This window comes from Bemisia tabaci, chromosome 10 (genome assembly GCF_918797505.1).
Source record: "Bemisia tabaci chromosome 10, PGI_BMITA_v3".
NCBI lineage: Eukaryota > Metazoa > Arthropoda > Insecta > Hemiptera > Aleyrodidae > Bemisia > Bemisia tabaci.
Window position 1 is genome coordinate 11,380,510 of NC_092802.1, and position 13,129 is coordinate 11,393,638.

Here is a 13,129-nt window from a genome sequence, read left to right on the forward strand (position 1 = left end):
TGTTTCAGAATGCTGAAATTCGTACCTTGTCTAGTGGTCCATTAACGAAATTTGGCAAATTTGAATTTCCCGCTCAAATTGTGTTTAAAAGGGCAAAAAAAAAAATGAAAAAATCCCAGACCTTCTTGCAAAATTCCGCACTTTTTCAGCACTTCTGGCGGACCGCTCGTTAAAAATCAGCCAGTGGCGTAGCGTGAACGATCGAATATCGATATCTCGCCATTTGCAGCTACGGAAAGAATCGATTATCAGGGTGTTCGCTGCGGACACCCTGATAATCGATATTTTTTCATAGGTTTGAGTGGCGTATCAATCGATATATCGCAAAGCACGCCACGCCACTGAAATCAGCACTATTTTCGGACTTTCCGGACTGGTAGACACCCTGTTCTAAGACGGTTCTAGAGTCCCTTTATACTGAGAGTCCAGAGAATGTGAATCCATTTCTGATTGGTTCCCGTATTTTAGGCCTTCACAGTGTCACAAACGGGAATAAAGATTACATTTTCACCGACTGCAAAGATTATAATCCGGAATGGACCGGGGAATTACGGGTTCGGCAAGGAACAAACGGAATGAGAGAAGGAACGGAGAAAGGAATTTGAGAATGGGCCGATCGAAGATTACAAAAAACGTTCAATTTGTGTAATCTTTATTCCCGTTTGTGACTCCATGAGGGGTTGTTGTCTTGACTCTCAGTAAGAAGGGACTCTAAGACGGTTCTAGAGTTCCGTAGTTCGATATTTTTGCCTGCGCTGTCTCCTCGCGCATTTTTCCCGTCCTGGGGACTTTCAATCGGAGAATTAACGAGCTCGGCCAGGGCCCCGGTCCGATCCGGGAGGGGGCTCCCCGGTCCCGTCAGTGGCGTGGCGTGAAGGATCGATTATCGATATATCGCCATTTAAACCTATGGTAAAGAATCGATTACAACGGTGTTCGCTGCGAACGCCCTGATAATCGATCTTTTTCCATAGGTTTAAATGGCATAACAAGCGATATATCGCAATTCACGCCACGCCACTGGGTCCCGCGCGGGTAAATAGACTGGCAGCGGTTGTTAATTGAGCGGGGCGCGTTGGGTCGTGAGCCGCTTTGATTTACGAGGCGGCTCCGTTCCGTTCCGTTCCCGGTTGACCAGTTTTCGATTTCGTCGGCGGATCCCCGTTCCCCGTTCCGCGTGTTTACTTTTCCCGCGTCCAGTCCACTTGCCACTTCCTCCGAATCCGCCACTGTCCCTCATTTCGATGAGCCTCTGATCGATCGCCCTTCGCGCGGGAACTTTCTCCCCGCCGAGACGTCGTCGCTCCTCCGACGTATCTTAATTTTCGCGTGAGCCCTGTTTCACGTATGAGCCCATGCTTTGTGGGGCTCATCACGAAATCGGGATACGCCCTTACGTCGGACTAGCGACGGCGTGTGCCCTGCGCGCCTCGGCTTTGGAGTCACCAGTGGCCGCGCCCGAGTTTTTCGCCATCCCGGGTTTCAGCCTTTGGTTCAGCGGGCTGATTATTGAAATTGATAGACAAAGCCTCTGTGGCTTTGTCTATCAATTTGACCGACAGTGATTTTCAGTGGCAATACTGTTTTTCCCCCACTGATCACCACATTTCTTATCCCGATTCTTACTTCTTTTACAGTTTTTTAATAGTGTATGATTCTACCCAGGCGTTTAGGTCTCCAAAAAGCGCCAAAATGATCGAAGTCGAGGCAAAAGTTAGCGGCTAAATATTAGCTGTTGGCAGCGGGCTGATTGTGAAAATTCATAGACATCGCTATAGACAAAGAAGACAAAAGAGATATGGAGGGATCCTATTGGTGGTAGCGGGTGATTTCAATGGACAAACGAGGTTGGTAAGTAGACTAACTAACAGCAACCCATGAGAGATCCGATAGTTCCATCATTTCTTCACCTAGGCTGTAGGAACCACCCGTTCAACCAATAGGCTCGCTCCATACTCCTCATGTCCTCTTTGTCCATTGCTTTGTCTATCAATTTAAATAATCAGCCTGCAGGAGTCGAAGATTCGTATCCAAATTCGTTTTTGAAACAACTCCTTTCCTTACATGCGGCCTCATATAGTTTGGATTGTGATTAAGGAAGGTTCAAGAGGATCCTTGATGGCTTATACCTACCCATTGAAATGTATGTCAAATCTATGAAAAGGGAGAAAAGAGGAGGTAAAATAACAGAAAAAAAAGAAAGTGCAAAAGGAGAAAAAGTTGGGAGAGAAATATATGTAGAGAAAGGAAATTAAAGAGAAGAAATTCTTCTACCTCCACCTCTACTTCTGTTCCTTCCTTTTTTTCTTCCCCCTCACCCTCTTCATTCATTTTTCTTCTCTCTCTCTCTCTCTCTCTCTCTCTCTCTCTCTCCATCATCTTCATCCTCATCTTTCTCTGTTCCTTCTCCTCCTTTATCTTTTTTTAGCAAAAGTCAGTTTGCAATGGTCGATGTTAACTCGTTAAAGCGATTGAGAACTACTAATAGTACATAAAACGAGTGTTTCAATTTTTTGCATAACACGCCTGCCGTTCAAGTTTTCTGCCCTGATTTCCAAACATTGGCGCACATAAAAAATTTAAATAAAATGCATGTACTTACCGTGCATTTACAAGTGTCTAGTATTTCTAACTGGGTCGTAACATTATCAAAAGTTACATTTGTGCGATACAGGAAATCTGAAACAGAGGAATCATCTTATTATTTTTCGATCACTTTAGTAAGGCAAAGAAAAGTTGTAATCAGACAAAACAAAGGCCCAGTTCCCCCCCCCCCCCCCAAAAAAAAAACGGCAAAGTAATTTCTATCTATACCAAAAATCATCCCCAAATTATCGGTCTCATTCTTGTTAAAAGGACCGCAAGATAGAAAGAAAGTATTCATTTTCTGAGACGCGCCGGAAAATGTCCTTCAAAATAATGGGTATGCAACCCCGCGGCAGTCGTGTTCGAATAGTTATCGCACGAAATTAAGGAGTTTTTTGGGCGAACGCTCCCTCCTTTCATGACTGATTTGCAAATACTACCGTGCTAAGGAAGAACGCCGCGCCGTATGAGCCTTTGGACGTTGCCAAGTTTCCATCGATAAAAACCGAAATTACTGGAAAATTTTTGAATATTTTTTTCCAAAAATTTCAGACAGTTTCGTACGCACTTTAATCTAAAATATCTGAAAATTTCAAAGAAAAATGTGCAAGAGTGTCGCTAAAAATAGGGGGCAATGGTGAAAGGGCGTCGCAGAGCGCGAGGCTGCGCCGTAAGAGCGGCCTAGTATATGTCGCCAAAAATACATATTTTATCAAGGGTTTGGCAACTCCAGGGCCGGATTAAGGGGGTGGCCATATGGGCCGCGGCCCATGGCGGCAAAATGTAGAGGGCGGCAAATTTTGCAATCTTTTTGAATGTGGGTATCAAAAACCGGAAAAAATTGGATTCAGAAAATAAATTACAAACGAGAAAAGGGGACAAAATCTCTCATTTCCTGAGAGTAAAAGTATAGTAACTTCTAATTTTGTCGTCCTTCGGTGATACAAGAAACAACACTTTCAATTAGTCGAGTTAAGAGAGAAACCAAACACGCAATTTGACCGGAGCGGCGCGGCGCGGCGCGGCGCGGCGGTGGTCGGCTCGAAACGCATGGCGCCTACAAGACTGCATGAATACTTCACGCATTGCGTTAAACACACTGCGGTCCGCAGCAGTCGGCTCGAAACGCATAGCACCTACAAGACTGCATGAATACTTCACGCATTGCGTTAAACACACTGCGGTCCGCAGCAGTCGGCTCGAAACGCATAGCACCTACAAGACTGCATGAATACTTCACGCATTGCGTTAAACACACTGCGGTCCGCAGCAGTCGGCTCGAAACGCATAGCACCTACAAGACTGCATGAATACTTCACGCATTGCGTTAAACACACTGCGGTCCGCAGCAGTCGGCTCGAAACGCATAGCACCTACAAGACTGCATGAATACTTCACGCATTGCGTTAAACACACTGCGGTCCGCAGCAGTCGGCTCGAAACGCATAGCACCTACAAGACTGCATGAATACTTCACGCATTGCGTCAAAAACACTGCGGTCCGCAGCAGTCGGCTCGAAACGCATAGCGCCTACAAGACTGCATGAATACTTCACGCATTGCGTCAAAAACACTGCGGTCCGCAGCAGTCGGCTCGAAACGCATAGCGCCTACAAGACTGCATGAATACTTCACGCATTGCGTCAAAAACACTGCGGTCCGCAGCAGTCGGCTCGAAACGCATAGCGCCTACAAGACTGCATGAATACTTCACGCATTGCGTCAAAAACACTGCGGTCCGCAGCAGTCGGCTCGAAACGCATAGCGCCTACAAGACTGCATGAATACTTCACGCATTGCGTCAAAAAACACTGCGGTCCGCAGCAGTCGGCTCGAAACGCATAGCGCCTACAAGACTGCATGAATACTTCACGCATTGCGTCAAAAACACTGCGGTCCGCAGCAGTCGGCTCGAAACGCATAGCGCCTACAAGACTGCATGAATACTTCACGCATTGCGTCAAAAACACTGCGGTCCGCAGCAGTCGGCTCGAAACGCATAGCGCCTACAAGACTGCATGAATACTTCACGCATTGCGTCAAAAACACTGCGGTCCGCAGCAGTCGGCTCGAAACGCATAGCGCCTACAAGACTGCATGAATACTTCACGCATCGCGCCAAACACAGTGCGGTCGGGCAGCGGCGGAAGTCAAAATTATTAACCACATTTATGTTTGTTCTTTCATAATTTTTTCGTTCGTTTTTTATAAATGGAATGCCTTGTTTCAACAGGGATGGATTTACGGAACTAAACTTTTGTTACTGTTGACAGGGCTTTCACAAAAAATGTGCCCAACACGAGTAAAAGCATCTTATACACCCCTCCTCCACCGGCACGTTCACTTGATGGTTTTTATAGATCGTATTCGATAGATCACACAGGTGAGATTATATTGATATCGATTGGTTGAATATGTAACCACAGCCTCAAAAGTCAATTTAGAAATCTGAGGTAACGGGTGTTATGTGATCGAATTTTTATTCTCTCGAGTACCAAATGACAATGAAAAGCGAGATTGTTAGGAATTTTTTCATTTTCAGCTTTTCCGAATTAAATCCTAAAATTTTTGTTTGAGGTTATGTTCTATTGTTTCGAACCAAACGATACATCGAATCACTGTCGAGTACGATCTATTGATGTTTCAGAACGAATGAGAAGGAGACGGAAAAATACAGGCGGCCCATGGGCGGCAAGTAGGTAAATCCGGCCCTGGGCAACTCCCGAATGTTCATACGGCGTTCTTCCTTAGCACGGCAAAATAGGAAAGTAAAGCATACATAATGACTACTAGCGTTCAGTATAGTTTTCCATGCAGAAAATCAAGTATGAGAGGAAAGCTGCAACGCCGCAACCCTGCCGTGATAGCGAAGAGAGCCGTAAGTGCAAAATTTTCGAAATCGAGTTTTCTTCAAAATTCGTCTGAACTCTTTTAGATGTAATTACTGAGACAGCTAAAACAGCAAAATTTAACCTAATTTAATGAAAACGAGACGTATGAAAAATGATGAAAAAGCCGTGGGTGCACAAAAAATGACATGGTTTTTTTCAAGACAGTCGTAGGTGAAAACAGTGCTTTCAAGAGGAATGCCGCCCTCATCTGCCGATTTCCTTCAAAATAATGGGTATGCAACCCCGCGGCAGTCGTGTTCGAATAGTTATCGCACGAAATTAAGGAGTTTTTTGGGCGAACGCTCCCTCCTTTCATGACTGATCTGCAAATACTACCGTGCTAAGAAAGAACGCCGTGGGAGCCTTTGGACGTTGCCAAGTTTCCATCGATGAAAACCGAGATTACTGGGAAATTCGTGAATTTTTTTCCAAAATTTTCAGACAGTTTCGTACGCACTTTAATCTAAAATATCTGAAACTTTCAAAGAAAAATGTGCAAGAATGTTGCCAAAAATAGGGGGCAATGGTGATTGGGCGTCGCAGAGCACGAGGCTGCGCTGTGAGAGCAGCTTAATACTGCCGTGGTAGCGAAGAGAGCCGTAAGAGCAACATTTTCGGAATCGAGTTTTCTTCAAAATTCGTCTGAACTCTTTCAGATGAAATTACTGAGACAGCTAAAACAGCAAAATTCATCATGATTAATTAATGAAAAGGAGACGTATGAAAAAGCCGTAAGTGCGCACAAAAAATGACATAGTTATTTTCAAGACAGCCGTAGGTGCATGAGAGCCAATGAAAACAGTGCTTTCGAGAGGAATGCCGCCCTCATCTGCCGATTTCTAACCTGCAAATGTGTTTGTTGTGCGTCCAAAACGCAATCACGAAAGCATGCAGAAGATAGCACTTACGGCTGTCTTGCCTAACAATAACCTAGCATGAAAATGAAAAATACCCTTTTTATGTAATGGAAATAAAATCAGTCGATTTTTAATCTTTCATACGATTTCTAGGAGTCATCCGGACGATTAGTGGCAATTTGACAAAGAACGAAGGCTTCTTTCAATAAAATGTTCTTGTCAGAAGCTTCTGAGCCCGTTTTCTCAAAACTTCATTTTTGCACTTACGGCTCTCTTCGCTTTCACGGCAGTGTGGTTTATTCATTCTTAGCCTGACTAAATCTTCATTACCTCCCCTCAGCCCTCACAAGTGATGGGATATCAGCTGGTTGAGCTGCCAGGGCGCGATATTCAAGTGGAAACGCGCTGCAGGCATGCCACCTGGTGAGCTTGCCCTGATTTCCGCAGACGTTTCCGCATATCAGAGCGAAAAGACAGACCAATTACTGTCCCTGCAAATCGCAACGGGAGATCCCTGTACCTTGTTGTCGGAGCAGGTTTCGTCTAGAGGCTTCAGCCTTAGATCTACGTACAAATACTAGCTCTCGCGTCAAAAATGCTGTCCGTATTACCGAGAAGAGAGTGCACCGAGAGTACATTACTGACATGCTAAGGAAAAACGCCGTACGAACCTTTAGGCGTTGCCAAATTTACTTCGATAAAACACAAATTTCTTGGAAAACTTATGATTATTTTCCTTCCGATTTTTCGGATAATTTTGTTCGCAATTTCACCGTAGGTTCCTGAAAATTTCAAGGAAAAATATTCATAAGTTTCCTCAAAAATAAACATTTTATCGAAGGAAATGTGGCAACTCTCGAATGTTCATACGGCGTTTTTCCTTTAGATTGATGCAATCGTATTTTCTGCAAAATTCCACCAATTCTGCGTGAGTGAACTGAATTATTTCGCTAATTCAGCAAAATGGGTCAGTTTAGGCTAGTCGCAGAATCGTGTTTTGATATGGTAAGCTTTCATATTAGTAAACGAAAATTAAAACGCTCAAACGTCAAGTAGATCGTATAGCCAGTGCAACTGACCCATTTGCCCTACTCGCAAACTACGAGCGTTGTTGGAGAGCTGTAACTTTGTTTCAATCAAACCAGCGGGAAGTCCACATCAGATCTGTACTTACTGCTGTCTTGTGCAAAAGGTTCCCCTATACTACCGACTTCTGTCCTTCATGTGTGTATTCAAAGTATTGAAAACGTGACCACGCAAACTAGCAGAGGATCACATTTACGGCTGTCTTGATTGATAACCCAGATAAGACATAATATTTTTACAATATTGGGTAACTGTTGTCAGTATTGTCGCAATATTTACACAATACTGACAATATTTTGATAATATTTTAATCAAAATTATTTTTTTAAAAAAATATTTAAAGAATCTTTATTTAGTATTTTCAAAAATAATATGTTTACTCAAAATATTATAAAAATATTTTCACGGTATTTCACAGTATTCCCACGGTCCCGCGGGTCCCACGCACGAAGTTTTTTTCTCCGTGTACAAAGATTAGATTTTGGGTTCATAACGGTTTTATGACTCCGGCAAAATATCCTCAATATCTCAATGTTTGTTTACGTCGCCTAAAGACTCAAATTAAAACTGCGCGAAGGAAGACGCGCTCCTATCACTCGTAACAGTATCCTTCGGGAGCATCACCCAAGCAAGCGCTTCTTCAAGTATCAAGCCCCAGCTCTTAACGACGTGATTAAGCCCAAAGCTAAAAGCTAACGACTCCCCCGGTCGCACAGTGGATCGAGTCAAAAGGAGAGGTCGGACAAAATTTGGAAATTTTCAAAGCTTATAACTCCGTTTCTACAAAATTTTGAGGCTATGAAAGTGATTTCCATCGGTTTCCTCGTGAAATTAACTAATAAAGACACTCCTCAAACTTCAAAATTTGACGAATTAAACATTAAATTTTGCAGTTTTAGTCGATAGCTTTTTGGCCGACCTCTCCAATTGACTCGACCTACTGTGGGTCGGTCGGCGGGATAAAATATGAGGTCCCGGACCAAATTTCGCAACCGGGGAAGTGATATCCCGTTCGTAAGTGCACCGGTCCGGTCCGGCCTGTAACCTCATCTGCCCGGGTGCTGAGGTGCCTTTGATTCGCAGCTGTTAATTGACTGAAATCCGACGGAGAACATCATACTTACTCGGATGCGTCGAGACAGCTTATTCAAGTGAGATATCGAATTGAGGAACGGGATCTTCCAGGGGAGGGACGAGGAGGTGGGGGAGTATGAGGTGGGGGAGGGGGGGGGGGGAATGGCCGTGGAACTGGAACCCGGTCACGCGCCTATCCACGCGCGAATTCTAGCACTCGCGGCTTTTAATTCGTGTCATTTATTTTATTTATTTGCATCGGGGAAAGCTCGCTGTGATACTAAAGCTAGCTGTGATAGTAAAGCTCGCTGAAGTAGTACTTTCACGGGGAAAAAATGAAATTGCTGATTTAACCAATTTGTAGTTTAAAAAAGTGTCGGATATGTTTCATTGTAGATTTTACGATAAAAAAAATGCTGATTTTGCCATCCCCGCGGTTAAAGTAGCTTTCCACCACTGGAAAAAAAAACACATTGGATCTAGAGTCCAGACTCTTAAAAACATCGACAAGAAAAAATACTCTTGATTCAATCGGATTCAAGCTTAAATCAAGAACCCAGCCTCTTAATTTGAGCGGATTTCCTTTTGATTTAAGCTTAAATCTGATTGAATCAAGTGTATTCTTTTCTTGTCGATGTTTTCAAGAGTCTGGACTCTAGATCCAATGTGTTTTTTTTTCAGTGTGCTGATTTTACCATCCCCGCGGTTAAAGTAGCTTTCCACTATTGTAAAATGTACATTTGAAACATTTACCGGACATATTTTTTAACAATTTTACTGTGAAACCAGCAGTACATTTTTTCCTGCGACGTCCTTCGGTCGACTCTGGGGTTTCTCAGTTTTTCAAATGTTTTCTGCACTGAATTCACCCCAAACTGTACCGAAATCAACACAAAATTTGGGTTGGTTTGTGTTTCACTTCCTATATTAACCAAAAATAACACAAGGACACAAATATATTCATCAATATGTGCTCGAAATAAATGGATAACATTATACACCGTATTTTTTGAAAAGCGATATCTTCGTTGATATTAGACATAGAAGTTAAGCGTTTGGGCGGATCTTATTATCTGCCGCTTTTTTTAAGCTTAAACCATAAAAAACGATTATAAGACTAGCACAACTGACTCATTGCAAACCTTCCTGACGCGCTAATCGTGATTTTAAGCCGTTTCTTTAGAAACTACTCTCCTTCTCGCTTTGGCAAAAGTTCACGAGAGACCCATTCAAATTTGGTCCACTGACCTACTGGACCACCAACACTCCGGACACCTGATCGGCGTGAGACCAATAGCTACGAAAAATTTTAAGGATCTCGGCCCGTGGCGAAAGATGAGCATTCGCTGAAATTAAAATGAGGATCCCGCAAAAGTTAGCGTGTAGTTAGTTTTCTCCGAACACCAATAAAAACACTCCGGGTGAGAGAGGAGCAATAAATTCGTTTTCGTCGGTGTCCAGTCGCGGGCCCGCGCAAAATTCCGCCACTTTCGACAACGCACGAAAAGTGCGAAAAGTAAGTAAACGTTACGGTCGTAAAATCCCCCTCGATGAGGTTGCCCGATGATCGTAAAATTCGCCTGGTTGACATTGCTCTTTATGGATAGCGCTGATGGGAACTCTCCCAGCACGGCAAACCCGTCCAACTGGGGTCAATAATTTCACTTTTCGCTGATCCGTTGTTTTGGAGTGGGCGGGACATAAAACCGCGCGAATTTTTGCCAGGGTTACCGATGTCGGGCTTACTCCCAGCCTGCCAGACTTACGGACTCCTTAAATACGTCGGATGACGCCGGAGCAATCGGAACAAAGAGAATCAGGAGAAGAGGATGGAAGAGCGGCGGAAGAGGAATATGAAAAAGAAGAAAAAAGATGAGAAAACGGAGAGGAAACAAAGGAAACAGAAAAAGACGGAAGAAGAAAAATAAATCAGTGACGAAGATGGAGAAAGAAAATAGAGAAAGAAGAGAAGAAGATGGAGAAAAAGGAGGAAAAGAAGATGGAAAAGAAAAATAAGAAGAAAATAGATAAAAAAGATAGAGAAAAAAGAGAAGAAAAAGATGAACAAGAAAGAGAAGAAGATTTAGAGAAAAAAGAGAAGAAAAAAATAGAGACACGAGAGAAGAAGAAGATAGAGAAAAAAAAGAATAAGAAAATAGAAAAGAAGATAGCCTGTCTCTGGTTCTTTGTAGCAGAAATACGTCCAAATATGACTTCAAAAAGATAAATTTGTCAGACTAAAGGTAACGAACACCCGTTTCATTGATTCAAGAGCATAATTAATTACAAGTTGGCAACATCGCAAGCGGAAAACAATATAATATACCCCCTGCAGAGGCACTGTCGTACTCGAAGGATTAATGTAGGTCGGCGAGCATTAAAAATAGATCGAGCACTTTTCCAAACTTTCTTCCTCATGTTTATTCAGTTCCTCGTGAGTATGAACCTCTAAAACCGTCAATCCGCACCTTTGACCCTGTACTATGTAGTGGTGAACGGGCAACGGTTGGTAACCGATGCCGAAATACCCTGACCCACAAAAATACCTGCCTGGATGCGGTAAATAGAACGAGCGCGGAAGAGATCTATAGAGGTTCAAAGTTTTTCATTTTCGCGAACATTTTATTTTTTTTTTGTTGCGAGCGAAATCAGCAGTACCACCATATTGCACTGATTACGGGATGCAACGACGTTTTCTAGTACACTTACCTTACGTCTCCTTCCGGTTCTGATTGATGGTTTTTCTCATTTAAAATGACGATGATTATTTTACTTTACAAGCGCAAACGCGAATCCAGACACTTCGAACCGGGGGGGGGGAGGGGATTCGGGGGGCTTCCCCCAGAAGTTGTCGATATTTTAAAGCATCTAACATGCAGTTTGGGTTGTAATGAATTTCGTCATGAATAATTACGAAATGTAGGCGTCCTTCTTTCTTTCTTCCTCCGTTCCTTCCTTCTTCATTTCTTTCCTTTTTCTTTCCCCTTACCCCCTACGGCCCTACGCCCCCCTCCTTGGATCCGCCTATGGCGAAGCTCGGTATGATCATCGTCTTTTAAAACAAAAAGTATCATCAAATCAGTGAGGGCCGAAAAAACAAGTAAAGTACATAAACCATGCAATCTGATAAAGTTCGCCATCACCCCAACTGTTTTTCAGTACGTCCTTTAGTCTAAGATTTTGAAGTATTGAAAATAGAGATGTTGCTTGTGTGCGGGATTTGCGATTTAACAATTGATTCTAACGTAGAAGTTCGCGAGAAACAAGATGGTGCCACTGGCTTTCTCTGAAATCAACTACCAAGCTCAAAAAAAGCTCTCAAGTTGAGGCCAAAATGGAGGGGATATCCCACACTATCCTGAGAGTCCACCTCCACATCAAGACAAACTCTCCATGCAAAGATAGGGAGCAAATACATTAGCAGGGATGACGTGCTTTCAGTTTTTGAGTCCCCAAATAAAGTGGCAGCCCTGTCAATGTATTTGCTCCCTATCTTTGCATGGAGAGTTTGTCTTGATGTAGAGGTGGACTCTCAGGATAGTGTAGGATATCCCTTCCATTTTGGCCTCAACTTGAGAGCTTTTTTTTGAGCTTCGGAGTTGATTTCAGAGAAAGCCAGTGGCACCATCGTATTTCTCGCGAACTTCTACATTAGAATCAACAGTCAAATCGCAAATCCCTCACACATGCATCTCCCTTTACATCCTGTGTGAAAACTAGAGAATTTGAATCCCTCCTCTGTGAACCCCGGCGGTGTGGTTCGAATAAAAGTAAACGGTCCGGATTTCTGGTCAACTCGGAACTCTGGTTGGGGCGCTAGACGGTGCAATCAACGTGCACTTGTCCCGGAGAAGCGTGAGTCATCCGTCAAAGCAGCGGCCAACTCCGACACTCCAACACCCAACGCTATAACATTGCACCGTACAACGGCCAGACGGCCACTGCCCCGGGTCTTCCACGACCTTCGTCCAAATGAGCTATCCTTAACTCCTTCCAATGTTGCCTGTACTGGCATGCGGTTTGGAAAAAAGCGTTTGGTGATTTGCAAAGTTGTTGAAACTGAGGGTTGTATTCATGGTCGCTCCTTCAACATATCTTATCCTTATGATTAACATGGTGATTGAGGGAGTCCTATGGAGATACTTGCCTACAAGATAGATACACTGGAAAAAAAAAACAGATTGGATCTAGGGTCCAGACTCTTGAAAACATTGACAAGAAAAAATGATCTTGATTCAATCGGATTTTTGCTTGAATCAAAACAAAATCCGCTTAAATAAGAGGCTTGGTTCTTGATTTAAGCTAGATTCTGATTGAATCAAGAGTACTTTTTCTTGTCGATGTTTTTAAGAGTCTGGACTCTAGATCCAATGTGTTTTTTTTTTCCAGTGAGGCCTAAAACCTATATGGATCGATAAACAGGGTGTTCGCTCACTGGAAAAAAACACGTTAGATCTAGTCCAGACTCTTAAAAACATCGACAAGAAAAAGTACTCTTGATTCAATCAGAATCTAGCTTAAATCAAGAACCAAGCCTCTTAATTTAAGCGGATTTCGTTTTGATTCAAGCAAAAATCCGATTGAATCAAGAGTACTTTTTCTTGTCTGTGTTTTCAAGAGTCTGGACTCTAGATC

At 43.1% G+C, this 13,129-nt stretch overlaps 1 protein-coding gene across 3 annotated transcripts in view; it reads right to left on the minus strand.

The window, feature by feature from the left end:
- LOC109044693 (ras-related and estrogen-regulated growth inhibitor-like protein) overlaps positions 1 to 13,129 on the minus strand; it is a 214,140-nt gene that overhangs the window by 145,748 nt on the left and 55,263 nt on the right. For all 3 annotated transcript variants that reach the window (XM_019062521.2, XM_072305300.1, XM_072305301.1), the window contains exon 3: positions 2,603 to 2,679. In XM_019062521.2, the coding sequence (XP_018918066.1) occupies positions 2,603 to 2,679 (77 nt within the window). The remainder of the gene's footprint in view (positions 1 to 2,602; positions 2,680 to 13,129) is intronic.